Below are 21402 nucleotides of genomic sequence, written 5' to 3'. Positions count from 1 at the left end.
ATACTATATGTGGCAGTTTTGACAGCAGTGACTTACATTTGACCACGGTGGTTGCTCTTTGCCCAACACAGTTCCTCTCAAAGCTCAGGTGGCATTAGTGTGTTATTGGACTGGCTTCCTGGCTATTCCTACTTGATTTTCTGTTTTCAAGGAGTGGATTTCCCAGCAATTCCCACTGAAGCAATTTTTCTTGTTAGCTAAGGTGAACAAAGCAAGCCTTCAGGATATCCTTTGCTGGGAATGTACGGGCGAACTCTTGGAAGAATCTGGTTTCTGCAGTGAGGAAAAGGGGTGGAATTACCAGTACTGAATTCTTCCCAGGGCTGCATCTTGTGTATCGTTGAGTCAATCGTTAACTTGCCAGGAAAGCTGTGTTCAGGTCTTGTCTGTCTTCATAAGTGTGTTTTTGTAACCAGGTTCTGACCCTGTCACAGCAAATGAAATTGAGTGGTATTCTACAGCAGCCGCCTTCTCAATGTAAATGTGTATGTCAACTGTGTGTGTATATAGTCATCCTAAACATGTTGTTTATATTTTGTATCAGTTTGCTCTAAGGAAAAAACTGGCACCTCATGGTGCAACGTGCTCCCTATGGAAGAGACAAGATTGGAGCTTGAATACTGATGAGTGGCATCTGCAGGGAGGGAAACACAATCTAGAGTGTCCTGCCAACCAGAGAGATACTAGAGAAATGCAAACAGTGTGAGTAATTAGGTCCACACCTTTTACAGCATTGCTTTTCTCCTCGTGAATTTGCTGAGGACACAAGAGCACAAGAATGAGGCATTTATAAAATTCTCTATTTCATCTTGTACCGTGGTCTGTTCTGGGAGAGCATTTCAGGCCACGTCCAAACCAAACATTTGTATACTTAAGTCCAGTTGATTTGGTGTGTTCTCAAGCCTTTTTTTTTTTTTTTTTTTAAATGCTCCTGTGTTCGATGCTGTCAGTATATGACAGCTTTGTATGGCATACGGAACTGATGGTGTGTTTCAAAGGTCCTTACACTTGTCAGAAACTTCTAGTCTGCATGATAGTCTGGAACCCAGTGAACTTGTGTTTTGCACTTGGCAAAATGCAGTAACATGATCCATCTGTTGGCCGTTGAATTAGAAATGAAGTAAAACAAAGTCCATGCAGAGCGTGATGTAACAGCGTACCTATAGCAGAGTTTGTGATAATGGTTATTTGGAAGGTGATATTTTGAACAAGTAATTGTACTGTGAGAATTCATCTCCACCAAAGGATGAATGTTTTAAATCACATTGCTGAGATTTCCCAGGGTCTTGGATTGTCCCTTAGTCAGATATCGCTTTTACCTTGGTCACATCACTATGTTGTGTCTGAACTCTATCGGGTTCAATGCTGAAGTAGCATGAAAGGATTTTTGTTCTTGCTTAGCTTGTATGGTGCTGTAAGAAAAAAATTTGCTTTTAATTGTGGTTGTAGACCTTCAAAAATACCTTTAGCATAGATATGGTCCTGTAAACAGGACACTGCTGAAGCTGGAAGACCTGTGTGGGTTCAAGATTTCTGTAGTTCATCCTGGGCAGGTCACTTTCCTGTGTCTTGATTTCCTTAGCCCTGAAGTAGAAATTAATGATGTTTAACTTCCTTTCTAAATTGTCCCAAGCCTCACTGTGATTAAATGTGCTGTGTGTGTATGTGCTGAGTAGTAGTATTATAGCATCAAACTATAATGAAAATGAAAAAAGAAGCATTGCAAAAACATGTCTGTGAAACAGAGGGACTGGTTGGGCTATTGGGAGAGTCTTTATTCACCATCACAGGTAGATGGCAGCTGGTCTCATAAGCAGCTTAAGAAACACGTGCATTCACAACCGAAAGTCCCTGGAGTAGAAATGGCTCAAACAAATCCCAGAAGGGCAGTGTCTCATGCTTGTACACACCCGTAAATTATCCCATCCAGAGTGAGCTGGGTGTTTAGGTGTTCTCATTGTTTGGAAATTTGTTGTTGGGAAAATATTAACAACCTCACAGAACATAGTTCTCTGCTGTGTCTAAGTGGATTGCCAGTCCCTTGAGGCAGAGGCTGTCTGGGTTTGCCTTCCACAGAGCCAAACACATTGTCAGCACTCAATTAGATGTGTATGTATGGTTTCATGCTGACTCAGAGTTCAAAGATAGCCACTATTTTTTTTCTTGCCAAGCATCCCTGTGTAGAGCGAGCAAGCTATTTTTACCTGAACCTGAACCTTTCTAGCATTATTCCTGATAGGAAAAAAATAAATGCTGTGTGCTTGAAGTCAAAACTGAAAGAAGGAATCTTTTCTTGGAGGTGCCTGTGATCCTCTCAACCTTCCAGTAACTGAGGAAATGTCAGGCTCTGCATGTGCCTCTCTGTCAATGCCTCTCTTCCTTCTTGGTTATACTACATGGACGACCCGCTGGCAGGAGAAGCCCCTCTGAGACACAAAGGGTTGATCAGTCCCTGTAAGAAAAGAGCAAGTGAGGCAGAGACAATGGTGTCTTTGGAATCAAGGGGCGGAAAGCTGATGGGTCAGAGCTGTTTCAGGGAACAGTTGTAGAGTCAAGCTGGTAGATTTTTGTTTGGAGGGAAAGAAGAGAAAAATAAGAGCAATGAAGTCTAGTTCCAGTAGGCAGGAGCTTTTTGTGACTGTTAAATATAAAGTCGACAGTTCTTCTCTCCCCTCGTCTCCTTTGCTTCCACTGTCTGGGGGTTTACTTTTCCACTGGGTACACAGACAGCTCTTGAGAGGGGAAAGTGTGGGCTGAATGGCAGGTCCCTGGCCATAATCCCTGAAAGATGACTGAAGCTATAGTACTTGAAGTAGGTAGTAGAGGCTGGGGAGGTTGCTTTCCTTCTCTGGTGGGTGTTTGGGCAGAGGAGAGGAGAGGGAGGGAAGTGTAAGGTTTGTTTTTGGTGTTTGGTTTTTTTTTTTTTATGCTGCACATTTTTGTAATTCCAGCCATGCACAGAAAAAGCTGGGCAGTGCTGGCTGGGAAGGTGCTTGTGCACCTGTACAGGGTGGGACAGGCATTCAGAGGCAGAAATAGACACCAAGCCATCCTGTTTGGGCAATTATACTCTTCCTGCATTCTCACCGCAGTCGGCATTTCAGCGGCTAAGCCACAAAGGGAGGTATAAAGACAAATGTGATCTACTTTTGAAAATACTTGTACTTAAAAGAACCTCCCTCCTGGGGTGGCATTCATTATGTGTCTGTTTATTCATCCTTTGCTCACATGATAATTTGCTCCTGCAGAAATGTGTCTCAGCTCCACCCAGTGCTGGGACTGAGCCACTTCTGCTGGCACTGCTGGAGATCGTTTACCAGAGAAATTAGCTGTAGAGCATACATAATGGCGACTGACATAGCTATACCTGCTCACAGCTGCTCTGAAAGCCATCACTACCTTTTCAGTAGCTCATCCCAAATCCCGATGGATTTCTAACTCTGCCCTGGCTTGCACTGTACATTTTCTCAAGAGTTGATAATATTCTGAGATGGCTTTAAGTGTAAATGGGAAGAGGAGCTGTTGATTTGGAAGAAGCAAATGAAATGCCAGCCTCCGTCACAGCGCTCTCCTAATGTGTAAGATTTGTGGCAGTGGGTTGAGCCAAAGCTGCACCTGCTGTGGTTTCACGTCGATATTAACTGGGGAGTGGGTGAGTGCGAGGAGCAGAAAATGCAGTGGAATAGAGGAGAGGAGCCAGATAGGAAGAGGGTGGCTTAAGTGCCAGGCTCCTTTACTGGAATGCATCCCTCTGCCTTATGTTGCAGCCATCTTTTTCTCTACAAATTAAACATGTTTCTGCTGCCCCTCTCTCCAACTGAACGGGCTGGCAGTTTTCTGTCTTCTGGATCAGATCTCTCCTTCGTGGTGTTTAGTTGTTGCAGAACCTCAACTCCTGGTCTAGAGTTACTCAGGTTTCCATCCCACCTGATAACGCACCCTAGATTCATTCACCTCTATTCTGCCAAGCCAGTCTGTTGTTCAGGAGTCTCGTCTGTCATTTGCAGGAGTAATTGCAAAAATTGATTCATGGGAAATGCCTGTAACAGGCACATCCTTTTGACAGACCACACAGCCATCATATTCTGCATTTATTTGAGTCAATCAATGCTCTGATGCGTATTTGGGTCATAAATAGTCTGATATAAATTGCATTTATTATTATGACAGCTGTGCTCCATTACCTATTATTTATTAGGTTCTGTTGTCCTTTCGTTTTACACCTTGTAGAGCTGTCAAGTCAGCTGCTTACCAGTGACAAAGCTCACAGCTCAGTTCAGAACCTTCCAAAAATAAATTCTCCAAAGGGATTTGAGTAACAGCAGGATGTATATTGTTGGAAAGGCATTGTACAACCTTTTTTTCATTTGTTTTATTGGAAAGAGGAGGTTTGTGCTTTTTGCCTACTTTTGCCCGAATTCCAGAATTAGACTTTGCATTTATGATCCAGAGGTCACTGAAGCTAATAATCCCACTGATGAATGTGAATTTTGGATCACACCCTTCATCTCTCAAAATTGAATTAATCAGGTTATTCGGTATTTGAAATGGTGGGATGCTGACTTGGATGTTTCTAATTTTCCCTTGGAAGCTTTTTTAGCTTCATGTCTTTTTACATCGTAAAAATGGCAGAATATCTGATTCTGACATGAATGAATTTCAGTGTCCTTCCAAGGCTAAGGTCAAATTGCCATGGGCACACTGCTCTGTACAATTCAGAGTCATTTTCTGCTTCTCATTCCCAATAAACAGTCACATATCCTTCGTGCCACGTTGCCGCACCAGCTTTGCAAGGTGCCGAGCTCTTTGGTGTTAATTCAGGAAAGCACTTAATCATGGAACTGATGACTCTAAGGTGCTTAATATAAGCATGTGCTTAAGTGCCTTGCTGGACTGGGGCCAGGACAGATGTACTCTTGCAGAGTAGATGTTTGTAAGCCACTTTTGGTCGTCTAGAGCCAAGTTCACTGGAGATTAAGGGTTTCAGGGATGGGCAGCTCAGGGAACTGGACTGTGCTGCAGGGGTGGGTGAGCATGACAAAATGCCCTTGCGTGGGGAAGAGAGCATTTACCCAGGCAGTCCCTGTCCTGCAACTAAGCAGGGAACCAGGGCCAGCAGAACGTGGGGCTCTTGGGCTACCCCAAGCATTGCACGCACCAACTGAGCGGGAGGTGGGAGCCTGCGTGAGCAGAGACGTGTGCCGGAGACATGCAACAGCCCTGTCTGGCAAAGCTGGGCTCTGCACCAGGAGTGTGTGCGCTACAGGGAAGGGGCAGCAGCGCTGCCTGGGCTTCCGAAAAGGTGTCAGCCCCACAGTCTCACGTGGGGACTGGTTTCCTGGGGATAGAGTACTAAGCTGGGTTTCGGACTGGCTGTGTAGTTTCTCTGTAAAACGCAAGAGATGAAAGCACTGAGTAAGTGCTCGTAGTTTTATTCAACAGGTGTTGTTTGCTCAAGGATTTTGGGATAGATGCAGGGACTGAGCAGTATCAATAGGGCTTATGTGCTAGCTTAACAGCAGCGTTGTTCATAGCATTAGTATTGAAATATGTGTGATATAGTGTTGCATGTGCTTCTTTTCATGTCTTAACATTTCTGTATTATCTCTTATTTATTTTACTCTAAATGTAAAAAGAGTAAATCTGCAATTCCAATCAAATGTCACAGTGCAAAATTGATATACACACAAACATATGGCTCACAAAATATAGATGCAAATGGATACGTGTTATTTATAAAGCAGCTTTGACATCTTAATATACTAAAAAAGAAGAGACATTTAGATAATTTCATAGTTCAGCATTCTGCACGTTTTTGAGCTATCGTATATCATCATCCATGAAAAATTCATAATTTGGGTCTTAACCACTTTAATTTTATACATGCATTCCAACCAAAGGGGTGTGTGTCCTCTGCTCTTGCCTTTTTTTTTCCCCCTATTCTATCCCTCCACCCCCTTTTATACAAACAAAAGTAGACGGCTGGGGTTAGACAATGCCAAAAGCCCACCCTGCCTTCCAAGAACTACCTGATAATTAATGAAAGTCATAACCCTGTGACTAAGGAGGGATCTCCAGATATTCTAGTGTCCCACTCAAATCCTTCTGGGTTTGCTGAACCCAAGACAGTCAGCAAAAGGCAAAATGTTCATACTACACAGCAGTAAAGTTGAGGTAGTTGCGCTCATCCAAATCTTTAATGTGGACACACAAAAGCCAAGTATAAATCAGCTCGAAACCTGGCAATTTCTGCCAAGTTCCAAATTAATAATGAGTATGGTGCGAATGCCTCATTTCAGGTGTTTTCAGTGGTGTCACTGGCCAGATCGTTTGAGCTAGGCTGGAGGAGTGAACTCTGAAGTCAAGGAGATTTTGCAGAGATTATTCTATCAGGAGCCTCATTCCTACATGACAGAGGGTCTTGGGTTAATGCTTTGGGGTTTTTGGAGGAGAAGCAAAGGGGAAAGGTGAACTTGTACAGAAAGGTGTACTTTCAGAAGAGGACATTCCTGGCCTGTTAGGGCTTTGTAGGTTAAAACTCTTTCTTTAGTGAAATTGTTGCTCAGTGATGGGTTTAAATGCAAGTTCAGTACTGGTGAAAGGACCTAATGAGGACACAGCAGTTTTCTGTCTAACTACAGGGCTGGTGCCAGTAGGATGATAGTAGTGTTTACTGTTTTTCCTCACTATTTCATGGTTGCCTTAAAATACTGCTAAGAAGGGTGAAAGAACATCAGTTTATGTGGCCTATTTCTCTCTGGTCTCTGCTGCAAGAGCCAACAAGGAGCCCTTGGCTTGCTTTCTGTTTGCTTGAAACTCCTTCCAACCTCCACTTCACCTTCTCAGTGACATTTAGGCAGAAGCTCTTAATTTATTCTGTCCTGGTTTTGCCCATCCTGATCTCACAGCGGACTGTGAGGGACTGGAGCTTTCAAACATAGTACGAGTTCACTTGTCTGAAGTTTCTCAGGGAATGAAAAATCTGTTTGATTAAGGAAACATGGACTTCTGAAAGCCTATCAGACTGCACAACTTTGTAAGTCAGGGCTGCAGAATGTCTAATTAAATGGAACTGCTCTCTAGAGGATTTGGCTTGCAGAAAATTAGTTTTCATGTTCCTGGCCTGATGTTGATTAAATGTTTCTTTCCTTTTTCTCTCCTTTGCAGTTTTCATATGTAGTTTCATGGTTGCAGCACCTATCTTTGGTTACCTTGGTGACCGTTTCAACAGAAAGATCATTCTCAGCTGTGGGATCTTCTTTTGGTCAGCTGTCACTTTTTCAAGCTCCTTCATCACTGAACAGGTAAGATCTTTGGAAAGGTGCTTTTCAGGGTGTCCTGAAAAAATGGACAATATGTACCTAAAAAAATCCCCACTTCCCATGACAGTGTGCTCAAGGGGAATGTATCCCTCTGGTGTGTATTTGACATAGAGCGTGTTGAGTTATCTGACCTTTTGTGGGTGAAGTGTGGTCTGTGTAACTGTGTTTTCTTAACTGTGAAAGCTGTTATTCTTTGATCATGCACATTCATAAAAAGTAACAGGTGAAGCATATCTAAGCAAGAGTTTCTGTTGACATAAGGGCTTTGTTTTGAGGGAGATGCTGAAGAAACTTTAAAAGGCTTTAAAAAAGACTTGGGGAAAAAAAAAATCCATGGCTATATAGTGGTTCTCTTGTCTTCCGATATGTAACAGAAGACACTGGAGTTTGTTGGGAAGTCTGCTCGTGGTTTGTGGAATGATGAAATGCATCCAGCAGTGGTTTTACACATGCGCTTTGTTTCCTGTCCAACAAAGGCAATGAAGGTGGATGATAGCATAGTGATTAGACATAGTTTCAGCTCCTTTAACGCTAGTTGATGGATATGTCTGGGGAACTGATGATGGAGTTGTCAGGCTCACTTAATTTTGTCAAGCTATGCACAGCATCCCTCACCTGCTTTCAGGACAGCCACAGTACCCCATTTTGAGGACTCCTCATTGCATTAATTTTCTTGCCTGTCAGAGGCACTTGGAGGAAACAATGATCAGGCAGTTTCTGGGGAAAAATATCCCCTTGTTTAAATCATATTATAGAGGAGGTTTAATTGCTGCAGGTGGCAACATTCCTGGAGAGACAAATCACAGCTCCTGGCATCATCAGACTGATTTCCCCAAGGGCGGCAGGGGCATTCCTCATCCTTTCTGTCCAGCTGCGTTCCAGAGATTGCAGCATTGTGGTCACGCCTAAAGAACGACAACCAAAGACTAAACCTCTCCACCCTACTCCCTCCTGCCCACACACATGCTCTGCAGTTTCCAATAAAAGAGAATTTCCACCTAAAATGGGCAGTGGCAGTCACATGTCTGGCTGGCTTTCATGTTGGATTGATTGTTGCTGCATTCCTAAAGAAAAATGCATATGGCCAAATGTAGAAGCCTTTAACTCAGTAAATTGTTCTGGTTTATAGTTGGCCAGGAAGCTTCCTTTCCAGAGAAAGAACATCTCCCATCTAACATGAAGAGGCTTTTTTAATTTTTATTTTTTTTTTTAATCTCTCTCACAACATTCTGCAAAAGCAACTGTGATCAGAGGCCAAAGAGGGAAGCATTTTATGAAAGAGCCAATTACCTGCTTATAAACAGTTCTCATGTTACAAACATAGATTCATGCTCAGGTTCTCATCGATCTTTCTGCAATGGACCTAGTCCTGTAGTTGCAAGTAGTGGAACACTGGAACTGGACTGATGTATTCTATGTTTTCAGAGTTGATTTTCAGTTTAAGGATTTGGGGCTTATTAGGTGAAGTAGTTCAGGGATTAATACATATGATCATTGGTATACAGGAGCTCAGAGTGCAAGTGGCATATTGTTAGCCAAAGAAAGGGAGAATAATGCTTATAAAGCTGGATTATGTTTGGAATCCAAACCCCAATGTTTTGGAAGTCACAAGAGAGACAAGATCAAAATAGCCAGACCTGCGTTAATTCCTTCTGGATTTGCATCAGTACTAACTCTAGACCCAAACTATGACCTTGGACAAAACCCATCCCAATACTGAGAAAAATCCCCTGTCCTGATTTTACTGTGATCCTCAATTCTACCAGAAGACTCATGCCCAGCTCTTGTTATGGACTCCAGGAAATTATGGAAAATTTTGCAGCTGCTGTATGGATATGCTCTACCCAGTGGCTGCAGCAGTTGAGCAAGGTTGTAAGCATAATCCCAAAGTAACCCTACTACTTTGGTATCCTTTTTGGAGGCCTGATTTCTAATTGGGAAGACATGCCACATTGAACAAGGTGAATTCCTGAAGTGCTAATGAGAAAAAGGGTCAGAGAAGAGCTGATGCAGCTTTTTTCTTTATGCAAGTGACTAACTAGGCACTTTTCCTGATCTTTGTCTTCTAGGATTCGAGGAGAAAAACGCTGGCTCTTCTCTCAACATTTTTTTCTTTCTTTCTTTTAAGACAGAATGTGTGTTTGTCAGCGAGGAAAGCTAGGAGCTGAAATGTGAAAAACTCTTTGCTGGTACAAATAAAAGCAGTAGTAAGACCACTGTAAGTAGATAAGTACTCACATCCAAGTCAACATGAAAACACAGTACAAGAAGGAGCAAGTTGGCACAGGCTGAGCCCATTGAAAAACTGTACTGTGGCAACTGCAAAAATACTGAACTAGGCAAGAAACAATAGGCATTCAATAGAAATAGAAAACTCTGTCTTCAGGGATTGCTTTTCTTCAAATTTTGACAGTGTCTAGTGCCTCATGCATGCTATTACTGTGTAATTAAATAGAGTACACATCCGCATAGTTCAAATTTGAAGTGTAAGTGGAAAGAGACAGCTTAACAAAGGCAGAAAGCAGCTACAGAGGTGAAGGCACCCAATTTGTAAAGGTTGACGGCAGTGTGTTGGTAATATTAGTTCCTGGTTAAAATTTGGACACTTAAAGGAAAACAATCAAAATGCTATCATTTGAGTGAATATCTAGATTATTTGTAATTTATTGTGCAAACAAGTATACAGAAAAGGACATGTTAATTCTTATCTGTCCTGCTGTCAAGTTGTTCAGTAAAGAAATACATATGTGGCAAGAAAAGGACATGGAGTGAGAAACTACCTCAGAGAGATGGATTTTGATCTGGAAAAAAGGATTGGAGCACAATGAAGCAGTTCGTCTAAGATACTATCTAAATGCTATTTCATGCTGTTTGTGTTAAAAAGATAGTGACTGAAAATTGGCAGATAAAACAGGGAATTAGATATATGCAGCATGCAGACATGTAGTTGCTAGAGAGCACTGCGTTAAGGTTTGTAACCACTTATTAAAATATCCTTAGTTATTTATTACCAAATATCTTTGGGCTTTTACTATGGAATAATGACCATCAAATAAATGATGAATGAATCTCTCATCTGCTAGTAGCTACTAAATAACTAAATAATAGGCTCTCACAAGGAAAAATGAAAATCAGACCAGAATTCAAGGACAGTTCCAGAGTATATAGCAGGTGATAGTTACAGAAAACAACAGTGCATGAATTCCATGCATAGCAATGTAGGAACAGGACAACTAGATACTTAAATGTTTGGTTACTGTTCATGAGGTCTTAAATTACATTTAAAACAAATCAAAATAAGAAACCCAAATAAATACTTTATCAGAGAGTAAGTCCATAAATATACCTGGTTTCATGGATGAAAATAGCTAATGATAAATTTAACGAAAGAAAATCAGCAGAAGTAACAAGATTGAGATAATATTGAAAAGATAATTTTTTATTCTGTCAAGTAATGTGATTTGATAATTTATATTTGTGCGCAATTTCTCTATAGAAAAATAAGAAATGAGTCTTCCTCTACTTTGTCTCTGGTACTTGCACATTTCTGCTCTGTAACAATGTTTAGCACTTTCTAAAATAGAAGTTGCATAAAAAAATCATTAACAAATTTGTTCATTAATGTAAAATTAGTTAAAGTTGGTACATATTTAGACAGATCTCTAGATTAACTCCATTTATAGAAACTTCAATAAAGTATGTATATATCTTAATTTGTGTTTTCTAAGTACAAACACCTGCTTAGAAATTACCTCCCTTTATGCATGCCTTTTAGTCAGTTCTGCACCTGCGGGTGCACAAATTTTGGTACTTTCACCTGCAAAACCCTTCTGTGTGTTGTTTTTGGCTTTTGGCAAGCATTTGGAGAAAACACTTGCTGGTTGTTGGTTCATGCTCCATAATAAATTAGCAAAAAATAAGTGAGCTGCTGTGCATTATAAAGTCATATTGCAAAGAAATGCACTGAGTGCACAATCTTCATGGAGTTTCTTTACCAAGATGCACTTCCATCCACACAAAAAGCTAAATATGTGTCTGTCCTCCTCTGTATCAATATAAACTCTGATTTAATAAGTAACCATTTTTTTTTGTCTAGATAGCATTTTGATGAGCATAGTGCCTGATTGCCTGTATTGTGCCCGATCATCTTGAGCTGGTTTATATTCCAGGATGTCATTGGAAAGAGTCTGTAATCCCAATTGCACCATTTCTCTCTGGAACAGTTTCACATGAAGCAACATGGTTATCAGGAGTGATCAGTCCATGTGCTGAGAGTTTGTTTCTGGCTGCTTGGATATCCACATCTATTAGTCATAATAATAGTTCTTACAGCTGACTACTTTGGCCAGAAATTTGTCTTAGGTGAAAACTTACTTTTGGTGCTAGCCTTCCTACCCCTCTTAGTCCAAACTTCTGAGAGATCAGGACCCCTCTCCCTCGTGGGCAGACACCAGGATCTTAAAGCAAGAAAGAGCTTGGAGGTGGAAAGTTGCAGGCTGTTTTCCAGTCTTGTAAAATACTGCTATTTCCCATGTAAATATCTTAAATAAAGCGTATTTCTGTGTAAAAGGGTGCTGTTTTACAGATGAGCAAAGTATTCTGCTAAGTACTTAGGCTCCACTAGGCTGGGAGACCAAGTGTACCCAATAATCAACCAGACCAGGCTGTGGTAATGTGGGTTTGCTGGGAGACATCAGAGTTGCAGATGGTAGAGAGTTTGGAAATGGAAAAGCAAAGAATTAACAAGGAAAACCAGGAATGTGCTTTTGAAGCCTACAGTTCTTGGTAAATGTTTCTGTTTAAGTGTTGATATAGCTAACATGATAAAACCTTTTTGTTCCCACTGCAAGTTAATCTGGATAGGTATTTCTACTAGTTATTTTCTTTTCCTCTCTTTTTGAATTATCTCTGAAAGAGGAAGCAAATAGTCCACTGTGGAATTCCAGTTAGCCTGCAATGCTTACTAAAGTCCTGTCTTTCAGACTTGCCAGATGTGTATTTATTTCCAAAGCTTGTCTTTCAAGGAGTGCTAAAAGAGAAGCAACAAATTGCATGCAGTATGGAACAAATGGTTAGCTGGGTTAATTTTAAAAAACGTAAACATAAACCACGCCCCCTCCTCCCACATGATGATTCACTCCAAGAAAAAGAAAAAAAAAAAGGCCTTTAGTCTTACATGCTCTGGCAGAAGTTGTATTATAACGCATACAGCTTCTGTTCTTTTGCTTCCACTATGGAAGATAAATCCGCAGTTTGAAAAACAGAAACAAACAAAACTAAAAGCCCCAAGCCATCATTTTGTATGTAAGAAGGGTACTGAGTGTTATCTTTGAAGTCACCATGAACTACTGGAATGTTTATATCCCACTGTTCCATCCTATTATTTTTGGGCAGAACTCTCTTTTAGAAAGAAGGCAAAAAAAGATTCTCCCAGCAACCTTGTGAAGTCTGCTGCACATACATTCAGTCCCTTCCTTCACATGCAGTTCCTGACCACGTGGCTGTTACAGAAATTGGTGCTGGAACTAACACGGGGTGTTCATGGACAAAGGCTGTTAGTTGGCTTTGGTGTATTTTGCCAGCCTTTAATGTGGTACTGGAACCCTACAGATGAGCATATGCTGTTGACATTTGGATATCTGCACACTTGCCCTTTTGCTAGACTGCTCAGGAAAAATACAGTCCACTGCATACTCTCTTATCACAGAGGAGGAGATGAGGGTAGGTAATATACTATGGTAGTGTTGCTATTCTATCTGCCAGCAGTGTCAACACTCAAATTACTAAGTGCTACTATTATGGCTGTATGTGTAATGCTGGTTAATGCCCTGCTGTGCTACCTGGTAGCTGTAACCTACTCCTGCTTTGCCTCTGCTCTGTTAAGATGACACATGGCAATCTATACATCTCTTCTTCTCTCCAGCTATCAGGGGTCCCTCCTCACCACAGGAGAGCTGCTGTCCTGGGGGACTGGGGATCAGTGGGTGCCAGGTAAGGGAGGATGCTGTGCTGGATTTGGGTGGCTCTGAAGTCCCAGAAGAAAGGGAGAGGATAAGGGCTCTGATCTCTGCTTTACGCTGCAGAGCGAAATTCTTTATGGACTGATTCTGCGTCACTTTCCCTTTCCCATATGTCTGAAAGCAGATAGTTTGAAGAAAGGTAATTCCCACAGGCCCCTTTAGACCTGCTTCCCCTCGCGGCAGCCTGCTATGCAGAAGGCTTACTTGCACTGCAGTGTGCTGGTGATGGCATTGCCCATCAGGAGAAGAGATGAACCTACCTCAAGTCTGGTTATATGTACCTACACCTATATGGCTGCTGGAGGTGAGGATGAGATCTCCAAAGCTGCAGCTCTTGGGAGGTAGGAGCTGTCAAGTTCCTGCAGCAGTTCTGCTGTGAGAAACTCCCTCTGTGTTTTCATGGCTACTTGACTCTCCAGCTCCAGGTAGGACTAGATCAAGACATATCAAAATCCACTCTCTCTGGGCAAGGAAGTATGAGAGTTTCTATGGGAATTAAAAGGCACCATTTCTTTGACTCCTCTCCAGCAAGAAGGCACCTGCTGCTCCTTCTTCCCAGTGCTATTCACAGCACTCTTATAAGTTTTACTATCTTGCATTTTTTTAATGTGGATTATGTGAGGTGTACTGTAGGAAAAAAATATGCTATTGCTTATTCCTTCAATAATGAAGCATTGGCTGAGCTGGTCTTAAGGTATTCTGGGCATCTGTCAAGCCTGCTAAGCATCTTCAGCACAGCTGGTACGAAATACTGTATGGGAAACTGTTTTCCTGTAAGAGCAACATCTTCTCCTGCACAGACAAGTCTAAAGATTTGAACTCTTGAATCTTGGGTCCTCATTGTTCCCTCAGATTTTGCTGACCTAGGACAGAAGAGATGGGAAAAGATTTATATAGATGAAATAGTTGCAGCTTGCTGAAGTAGAGCGCAGAATTAGTCATGTGTTTGTGTCCTAGCTGCTTTATATTCCTACCTTGTCCCTTTCTACCTGTCCCTCTTCCAAGGGAAACTATAAATAAAAAACAGGTTAGGGTGTTCTCAGAGCATCATCCCCAAAAAGCCAATCTATGAGAGGAGGAGGTTTTTCATAGGTGTTATCAGAAATTCGAGTGTTGTATTTTCTGCTCTGAGTGTTGGGTTTTTTCCCTTCAGTGTCTGCATCTATGTATCTGTAAAGCATTTGGGAAGAGTTATTGAAAGCATAGCTGGTGATGGCTGCCAGGAGAGAGACAGAGTGTAGTTCCAAAGCTTACTCAGAAAGCTTATTCCTGTGATGAGAAAAATGAACTTCAAGAAACTATGATAAGGAATATATCCGCCATACATGGTGTTTCCTGTCTGCAGTGTGTCTGGAACAGGATCGGTTCTGCTCTCCGGGACCTGAGAGTGATCAAGATTACTCCCCCCAAGTCCCACCTTCCCCAGGTAGGGTCAGTCTGGCACCACGTCCCATTGAGACTTCTCAAATCACCCCAGTCATGTCCTGTTATGTTCACGCCCTCTACTACCTATATTTGGGTCATTAGTCAGTCTGAAATGATGCAATATCTGAATCAAACACTGTGAATGCTGAAAGAAGAGCTGTTTCTATTGCTGAGTGTCGTAACTCACCTGAACTGACGCGTGCTGCTGCAGAGGCTTCTATTGCCAATTCATTAAAATGTAGGCAGCGATTTGCAGTGAAATGTCAGAACTACTCCTCAGAGCTCAGGCATTTTCTGGAGCAGGTGGACAGAGGTTTGTGCTGAGACAGTATCAAGAAATAGGCTTGAGGCTTAATGCTAATTTGCCGTCGGTCTCAGTGAGGGCTCCCTGTAATTGCCTACCCTTTTTTTAGAGAACCGTTGGTTATCTAGGTTACTGGACGATGTTGAAATCATTATCATAGGGTCTATGATTGTGGTTCTGATTCAGCTCCTTCTTTGGAAGTCTGTGGGAACCTTTTGCGTGCCTTAGTGGGAATTGAGTCAGACCCTACATCTTTTTAAATCAACATGCTTATATTTGATGCTGTTTCATTGGGTCATGAAAATGCCTCGAGACAACAGCTGGGGACCGTGGTGCCGGCATGAAAGATCTTTACAGGCCAAAGACCTTTACAGCTTTGTCCCATTTTTATGCAGAAACCTGAATTTATAGTCTCTAGGTTGAAGAGTAGGAAAGTTCAGCTGCTGTGTCAGTTAATGGATGGTTTGGAAGCAATGTCTGCCTGTAACTATCATCCCACCTGTCCTGCTTTTTTTGTGCCTGAGCAGGAAATCTCACCTGGGTCAGTTATTTGCTGAGGAGGCATAGGGAAGAAGGCATATTTATTTCATTGGTAGGCTGTACGTTCCTGGAAGCATCCTTCTTCTTGTCTTGTCTATTAAAATGTATATTCTGCTTGTCATACTGCAGCAGAGGCCTAACCCCAGAGCACGGTGATGGAACACAGAAAGGATTTCTTACTGCTTCAACCCTGTCTCATTGAAGTCTCTATAATGCTTTAACATTATGCTTTGTAAGTAATTATTACAGCATCTTAAGCTCAGCCTCATTCAAAACACCCTAGGAACGGAAGAAAGGGAAAATGTTCCTTGAATAGACTGGGATTGAATCAGGTGGGGGGGGGGGGAATAGTGCTGCATGTAAGTTTCCAAGCAAATGTTAAAATATAGGGTAAGGAATTATAAAATTTCCTATCAGCTTAACATGACCCTTGCAGTAGTAGTTGTGACCTGAGGAATACAAGCCATTCCTGATGCAGTGCTCCGCTGTTGCACTCTGTACTTCGGTAGTGGGGAAATCTGGCTTGGTAAAACAGGTTCAGAAGGCAAAGCAAGTCACTACTGCCATGTCTGGATGGCACCATGTGATCCTGTTCCATCGGAAATAAGCTTCCCAGGTAATTGTGTATTGAGGGTATTGAGAGGATGCCAGATTGGTGTTGTAGAACGTGTCCCTTCATGCTTCACAGGGATGTTCAAATATGGGTCTGGAGAAATGTTACGGTTTGTTTAAGGATGTAAGCTGACATGTACTTAGCATGGATGTAAATGAGGCAGCTTATGGCTTGTGTTCTTGAGGCTTATAACTTGGAAAGAAGCATGATGCTTCAGGACAGTTTGGTTAATGGTGCCTCACAGACAAAGAAAACAATTCACTCAAGCCAGTTCTAGGCTCATTAGGAGGCCTGGAGACAAATCTAAACTTTGTATTAGCAGGGCTTTGGTGGTTCTTGAAGGTTGTGCATACTGTTCTGAAAAACAGGTTGCAGGAGGGAGGAAAAGTGTTATTAAGGCTCTGACTTGTGTTCAGATGCAAAAGTAGAGGTTTGAGCCTTTCTTTGGTTGAGCTCTTGGTTGCCTGCTGATACAAAAGCGTCAGTCATGCTGTAGGAACTGTAAGTGCTTCTTCAATGGCACACACAATCTGTGGCCTCCTGGGTCATGCATAAAGGCTGAAAAGAGGACCATTGTGTTCTGAGTAATGTGCAAATAGTGTGAAGATGGGAAATGTCTTACAGTACCAGGTGCTAAATTAGTCTTTTGAAGTGTTGACATCTCTTTTAACTGCATAAAGTTCACATGCTACACAAAACACTGCATTTGCAATTCGGATAACATTGAATTAGAGTACTAATCTCAAACCCATGTAATAGATTTTGAGCTGGAAATCCCTTGGAATGGTGCTGATCATCATGTCTGAAAACATGGTTGACGAAGTTTCACGAGAAGATAGTGACAAAATGTGCAAATGCATTTAATATAGTTAAATAGGATTGTCATTTCGTCAAGTAGGCTGGATTTAGAGAATGAAATGAAGCTACAGCATGACAAAACTTTGCCAATTAATAATGCTTCAACTAGCAATATAACAACTGTTTGAAGAGGGTCATGACTAAGAAGAAGCTGCTAGGTAGAAGAAATTGGTAGATACATCAGTTTCTCTGGAAATCTGGTGCTAAAACTAAGACATCTCTCAGATGTAGGCCAAACATACTGCAAGGTCAGCCTTTCTCGCAGTGCTTGGGTGCTTCTGGATCTTGATTGAGTCAGTAAGCCAGAGAAGTGTGAAAACAGAAAGCAGGAAGAAAAAATTTTGGAGTTTGGAATGATTCAGGTGGTTTTTCAGCAAAGTTGCCTAAAAGGTCTGACCTGCTGGTGTACTTAAATTTTTAGCATATGCAAAGTAAAATATGCCGAGAATCAGCAGAACCAACAGTATAGGTAAAGTTGCTGGGACTATAACTTTGTTTGTGGTAATTTCATTTAAATCTTGAGGCATTCCATTAAAATGTGTCCTTCATGGGCTCTCAAAACTTGTTCTACCCTTGAAAATGCGTATAGTTAGGGCAAAACATTCACACCTGGATGTCTCAGTCAGTCAGCTGATGCTTTTTTCAAAGGGTGCTGAGAAATCAGTTTCTGTAATTGTCTCAGGGATAGGAATATGCGGTTGTGCTCTCCAAGAACCAGACCTGTCTGTTGGATTTGAGTAAATTTCAGTTTAAGAATTGGTCCAAACCAAAGAGTGTTTGAGCGAAGACAGCCCATCAGGTTAGTGTGGTTAGATCTCACTGAAGGTGGAGATGATGTTAGTGTTGTGTATCAATGCCTGTAAGTATTTCTTCTGAAAAATCTGGTATCTGTTTATAGCTGGGTTGCTTGGATTCAGTCTTCACTTGTGACTTAGCTGTGGCTGGAACACAGCAGCCTGTTACTGCCTGTGAATATTCTTTAGCTTTGTGTATGCCAGGCCATATTCCAGCTGTTAGTATTTGAAAACTTTCGTGTGTCGAGAGCCTTGCATTGTTTCCACAGTTGCAAAACTACGTTGTAGTTTCCCCAATCCCTATTTTTGTGATTGTGTTATGGTTGTCTTCGCACGTCTCAGGAAGGGAATGGTGATAGTGTCTAATGCCAGAGCTATTTGTTGCAAGTACTGGTAAGTGTGTCCCATCTGACAGATCTGAAACAAAAAGCAACAGTTTGTTTCCGACCCAGAACTATTAAGGTTCTCAGGGGGACAGTTTTGGAAGATACATTCTGGCTGAGCTATGCGTAATGGTTTTGTAACACGGATAAATGACCACTATTTCAGCCATGTGAAATGCTGTGGACTCCTCTGTGTCTTACACCAGAGCCACAAGGATGAAAAGAAGTGCTTTAGCTCAGTGTTCTAGCAGGCACTGGTAACATGGGGCTCTTTATGATCCCTATGATTTATTTGAAAACATCAGCCTTTTTCTTTTAAGGTCTGTTTTATAAGTAGCTATTCATGTAGCACTCTGCTGGATGGTGTTCTGGTGAATAAGCAAGCTAATCTGTTACGTTCCTTCCAATTACATTTCAGACCCCTGTCATTAATGCGATATTAATGACCAAGAGACTAAATTGAGAAGAACATAAATCCCACCATTTGAGTGTCATGTAATATTTTTACCACAGGCAGGTCAATCAGATGAAAAGCCCTTCAATTAGTAAGCTGGAATGCTGCTTTGTCTTAACTGAGGCTATTGTCAGGACCCAGTGGTGCTGCTTCATCACCCAGTGTCTTGTAATTACATTACCTAATTGGATGGAGGATGGGAGTTGGGCTTACTCTTTTTTTTTTCTTTAGTTTTTTCTTTTGTGCTACCCCAAAATGATTGAAAAGTAGTAGAAGAGTCTCCCAGGATGGCCACAGGTTTGAAGGGAGGGCAGTGATGGGAACTTGGATTTTGGACGCTGCAATTTTATTGTTGAAAGGGAATTTCACATTCAAAATTTGCAAGTAGCTAAGAAAATCCTGGCCCTGATTTTTGTACCTGTGAAGCACACAGCAGCTCCCTGCCGACTCTGGGAAGCTCTGTGGGAGTCTTGCTACTTCCAGGGTGGTTTTGTTTGTTTTTTTTCTCCAGAGTGCTTAATTAGGTGCTTCACTTTAGAGCCCATCTGTAGGTATCCAGTTGTTAAACACTTTAGTTGCTGATTGAAGGGTGTGATGAGTGAAAAAAGAATATCTTACAGTCTTTATTGGTTACTTTTATGTACTAAATAATAATAGAAATCTCATAAAATAAAGACACTTTAATCAGCCAGAATCTTAAGTGTATTTCCAAATAAAACTTTCCACATTCAATTAAGTGTGCCTGAACAGGTCACCTGGGAGAACTAAAGCCATTAACAAATACTAGAGACAATCAAAGGGAAGGTGAGGGGACTTTGCTTTTTCTCCCTTGCTCATTTCTATACTTAAATAGGTATTTTTTTCTCTTTCTACTTGCTGTAGTCTCTCTTCTCCTTGCAGGGCTCTGAATACCAGCTAGATTTTCCCAAAAGGGAATTGTTCAAAGGTGAGGTGCTTAGAGCTGAGAATTGGTGGGACACTTAATGCATCCAAATGAGCTGAAGTTTTGAAGTGTTTGACGTAGTGTAAATGGATGCTGTAGAAGAATCAGACCTGCTTTAGAAGCTGTAAGTCCATCATAATTGCAAAGGGTTTATATATTGACCCTTGAGCAAATGATTAATCAAGTATACTAAGGTTTGAATAACTCAGTAGCTTGCTATTAAATCTTGGTATGGTGTAATGGTCTCATCTGTAACATGTTTATAACCTCTAGCCAGCATATAATAAGCATGTGTGAATAAAATGTATGAATACTTGAAGGAGGGCCCAGGGCATTTCAACTTCAGTGTTAGTGACCTGCCCATCAGAGTTCAGGGGAAGACCTTTGGGTAAGAGAAGCATTCTTCATTGGACACAAATACTTAAACTTATATGCTTCCAATGCCCAAGCAGGCTTCAGGGAAGCCAAGTGAAGAAAAACCTGTTTAGGGTGAATGCAACAGAGGCACAGTAGATGAGATGGTGTCTGCCCTATGGATTTAACTGGGATTTTGAATAGCTTACCTTTGCTAAAGTCCTCAGTCTATAACTGTGCTTCTCTCCCTAGAGAGCCTGTGTCAGAGACTGAAGGAGTTAATGTCTCAAAGAAGTTGGGACTTGACAGCCTGTAATGTTGCTTCAATGTGTATCAAAACCTGGTAAGGAGGCAGTAAAGATGGAGCCAGACTCTTCTCAATGGTGCCCAGTGAAAAGATGAGGCAACAGGCACAAACTAAAATACAGGAAATTCCATTCAAACGTAGGAAGAAACATTTTTACTGTGAGCATAGTCAAATACTGGAACAGGTTGTCCAGCAAGGTTGTGGCTTCTCCATCCTTGGAGATACTCAAAACTCAACTGCATATGGTCTTGAGCAACGTGTTGTAGCTGACCCCGCTTTGAGCAGGGGGCTTGAACTAGATGATCTCCAGAGGTCTCTTCCAATCTCAACTATTCTCTGATTCTGTGACATGCATGCGAAGGAGAAGAGCAGTTTGAAAATGGTGGTGAAAGATGGGCTTGGCATCAAGGCTTCAATTTGAAGGCAGGAAACTGTAGAACTTAAATCCAGTGGTGGTAGAAGTTATGGGAAATGTTGTGTGCAGTAGTGACTTAAAAGGCAGTTGTGATTGTAAAGAGATGGGAAGTGAGAAGTGGTTATCGGTAAGTGATGACACACAGAATGAGGGAAGAAAAGAGGAGTCTAAACTCAATCACGTCTCTGCAGTGGGCCAAATGGCGAAAGAACCAGCAACTGCAGTGAATCTCCCCCAGGGCTACCCAGCCAGCATGACTCACGTCTGATAAGGGAAAAACATCTTGTTGGAGGTGAGAAGGGTAGTTTATAGTTACATTTATCAGACAGGTAACTGTAGCATGAACCTCTAAGTGCACTTGTATCTCCACAGAAAACAGATAAAATACTCACAGCTCACAGCATTGCATCAGAGCTGGTAACTCATCAACCTGTCGCCAAGCAGACTCCACACAAGCATGTACCCTGCCTAGTTGCTATGAATGCCACCCAGAGATTAAACATAATCAGCTCCTTTTCGTTTTAGGAAATCCTGAAAACAATGCTTACCCAAACCTATCAATGGGGGAGAAAAGGACTGACCAACAAAACATCACAGTAAACAGCTCTGCCTGCCCCCCCCCCCCCCCCCCCCCTCCTTTTTTTTTTTTTCTTTTTTCTTTGTCTACCCG

General features: G+C 41.7%; 1 protein-coding gene across 1 annotated transcript in view; it reads left to right on the top strand.

Moving 5' to 3' along the window:
• The window catches only part of SPNS2 (spinster homolog 2 (Drosophila)), an 85196-nt gene that overhangs the window by 22022 nt on the left and 41772 nt on the right, over positions 1-21402 (top strand). Inside the window, exon 3 of the mRNA XM_010573897.1 lies at positions 7168-7304. Coding sequence (XP_010572199.1) covers positions 7168-7304 — 137 coding nt within the window. The remainder of the gene's footprint in view (positions 1-7167; positions 7305-21402) is intronic.

The sequence above is a fragment of the Haliaeetus leucocephalus genome, unplaced genomic scaffold, assembly GCF_000737465.1.
Source record: "Haliaeetus leucocephalus isolate CR32 unplaced genomic scaffold, Haliaeetus_leucocephalus-4.0 Scaffold395, whole genome shotgun sequence".
Taxonomy (NCBI): domain Eukaryota; kingdom Metazoa; phylum Chordata; class Aves; order Accipitriformes; family Accipitridae; genus Haliaeetus; species Haliaeetus leucocephalus.
This window is presented reverse-complemented; position numbering and strand designations above follow the sequence as displayed.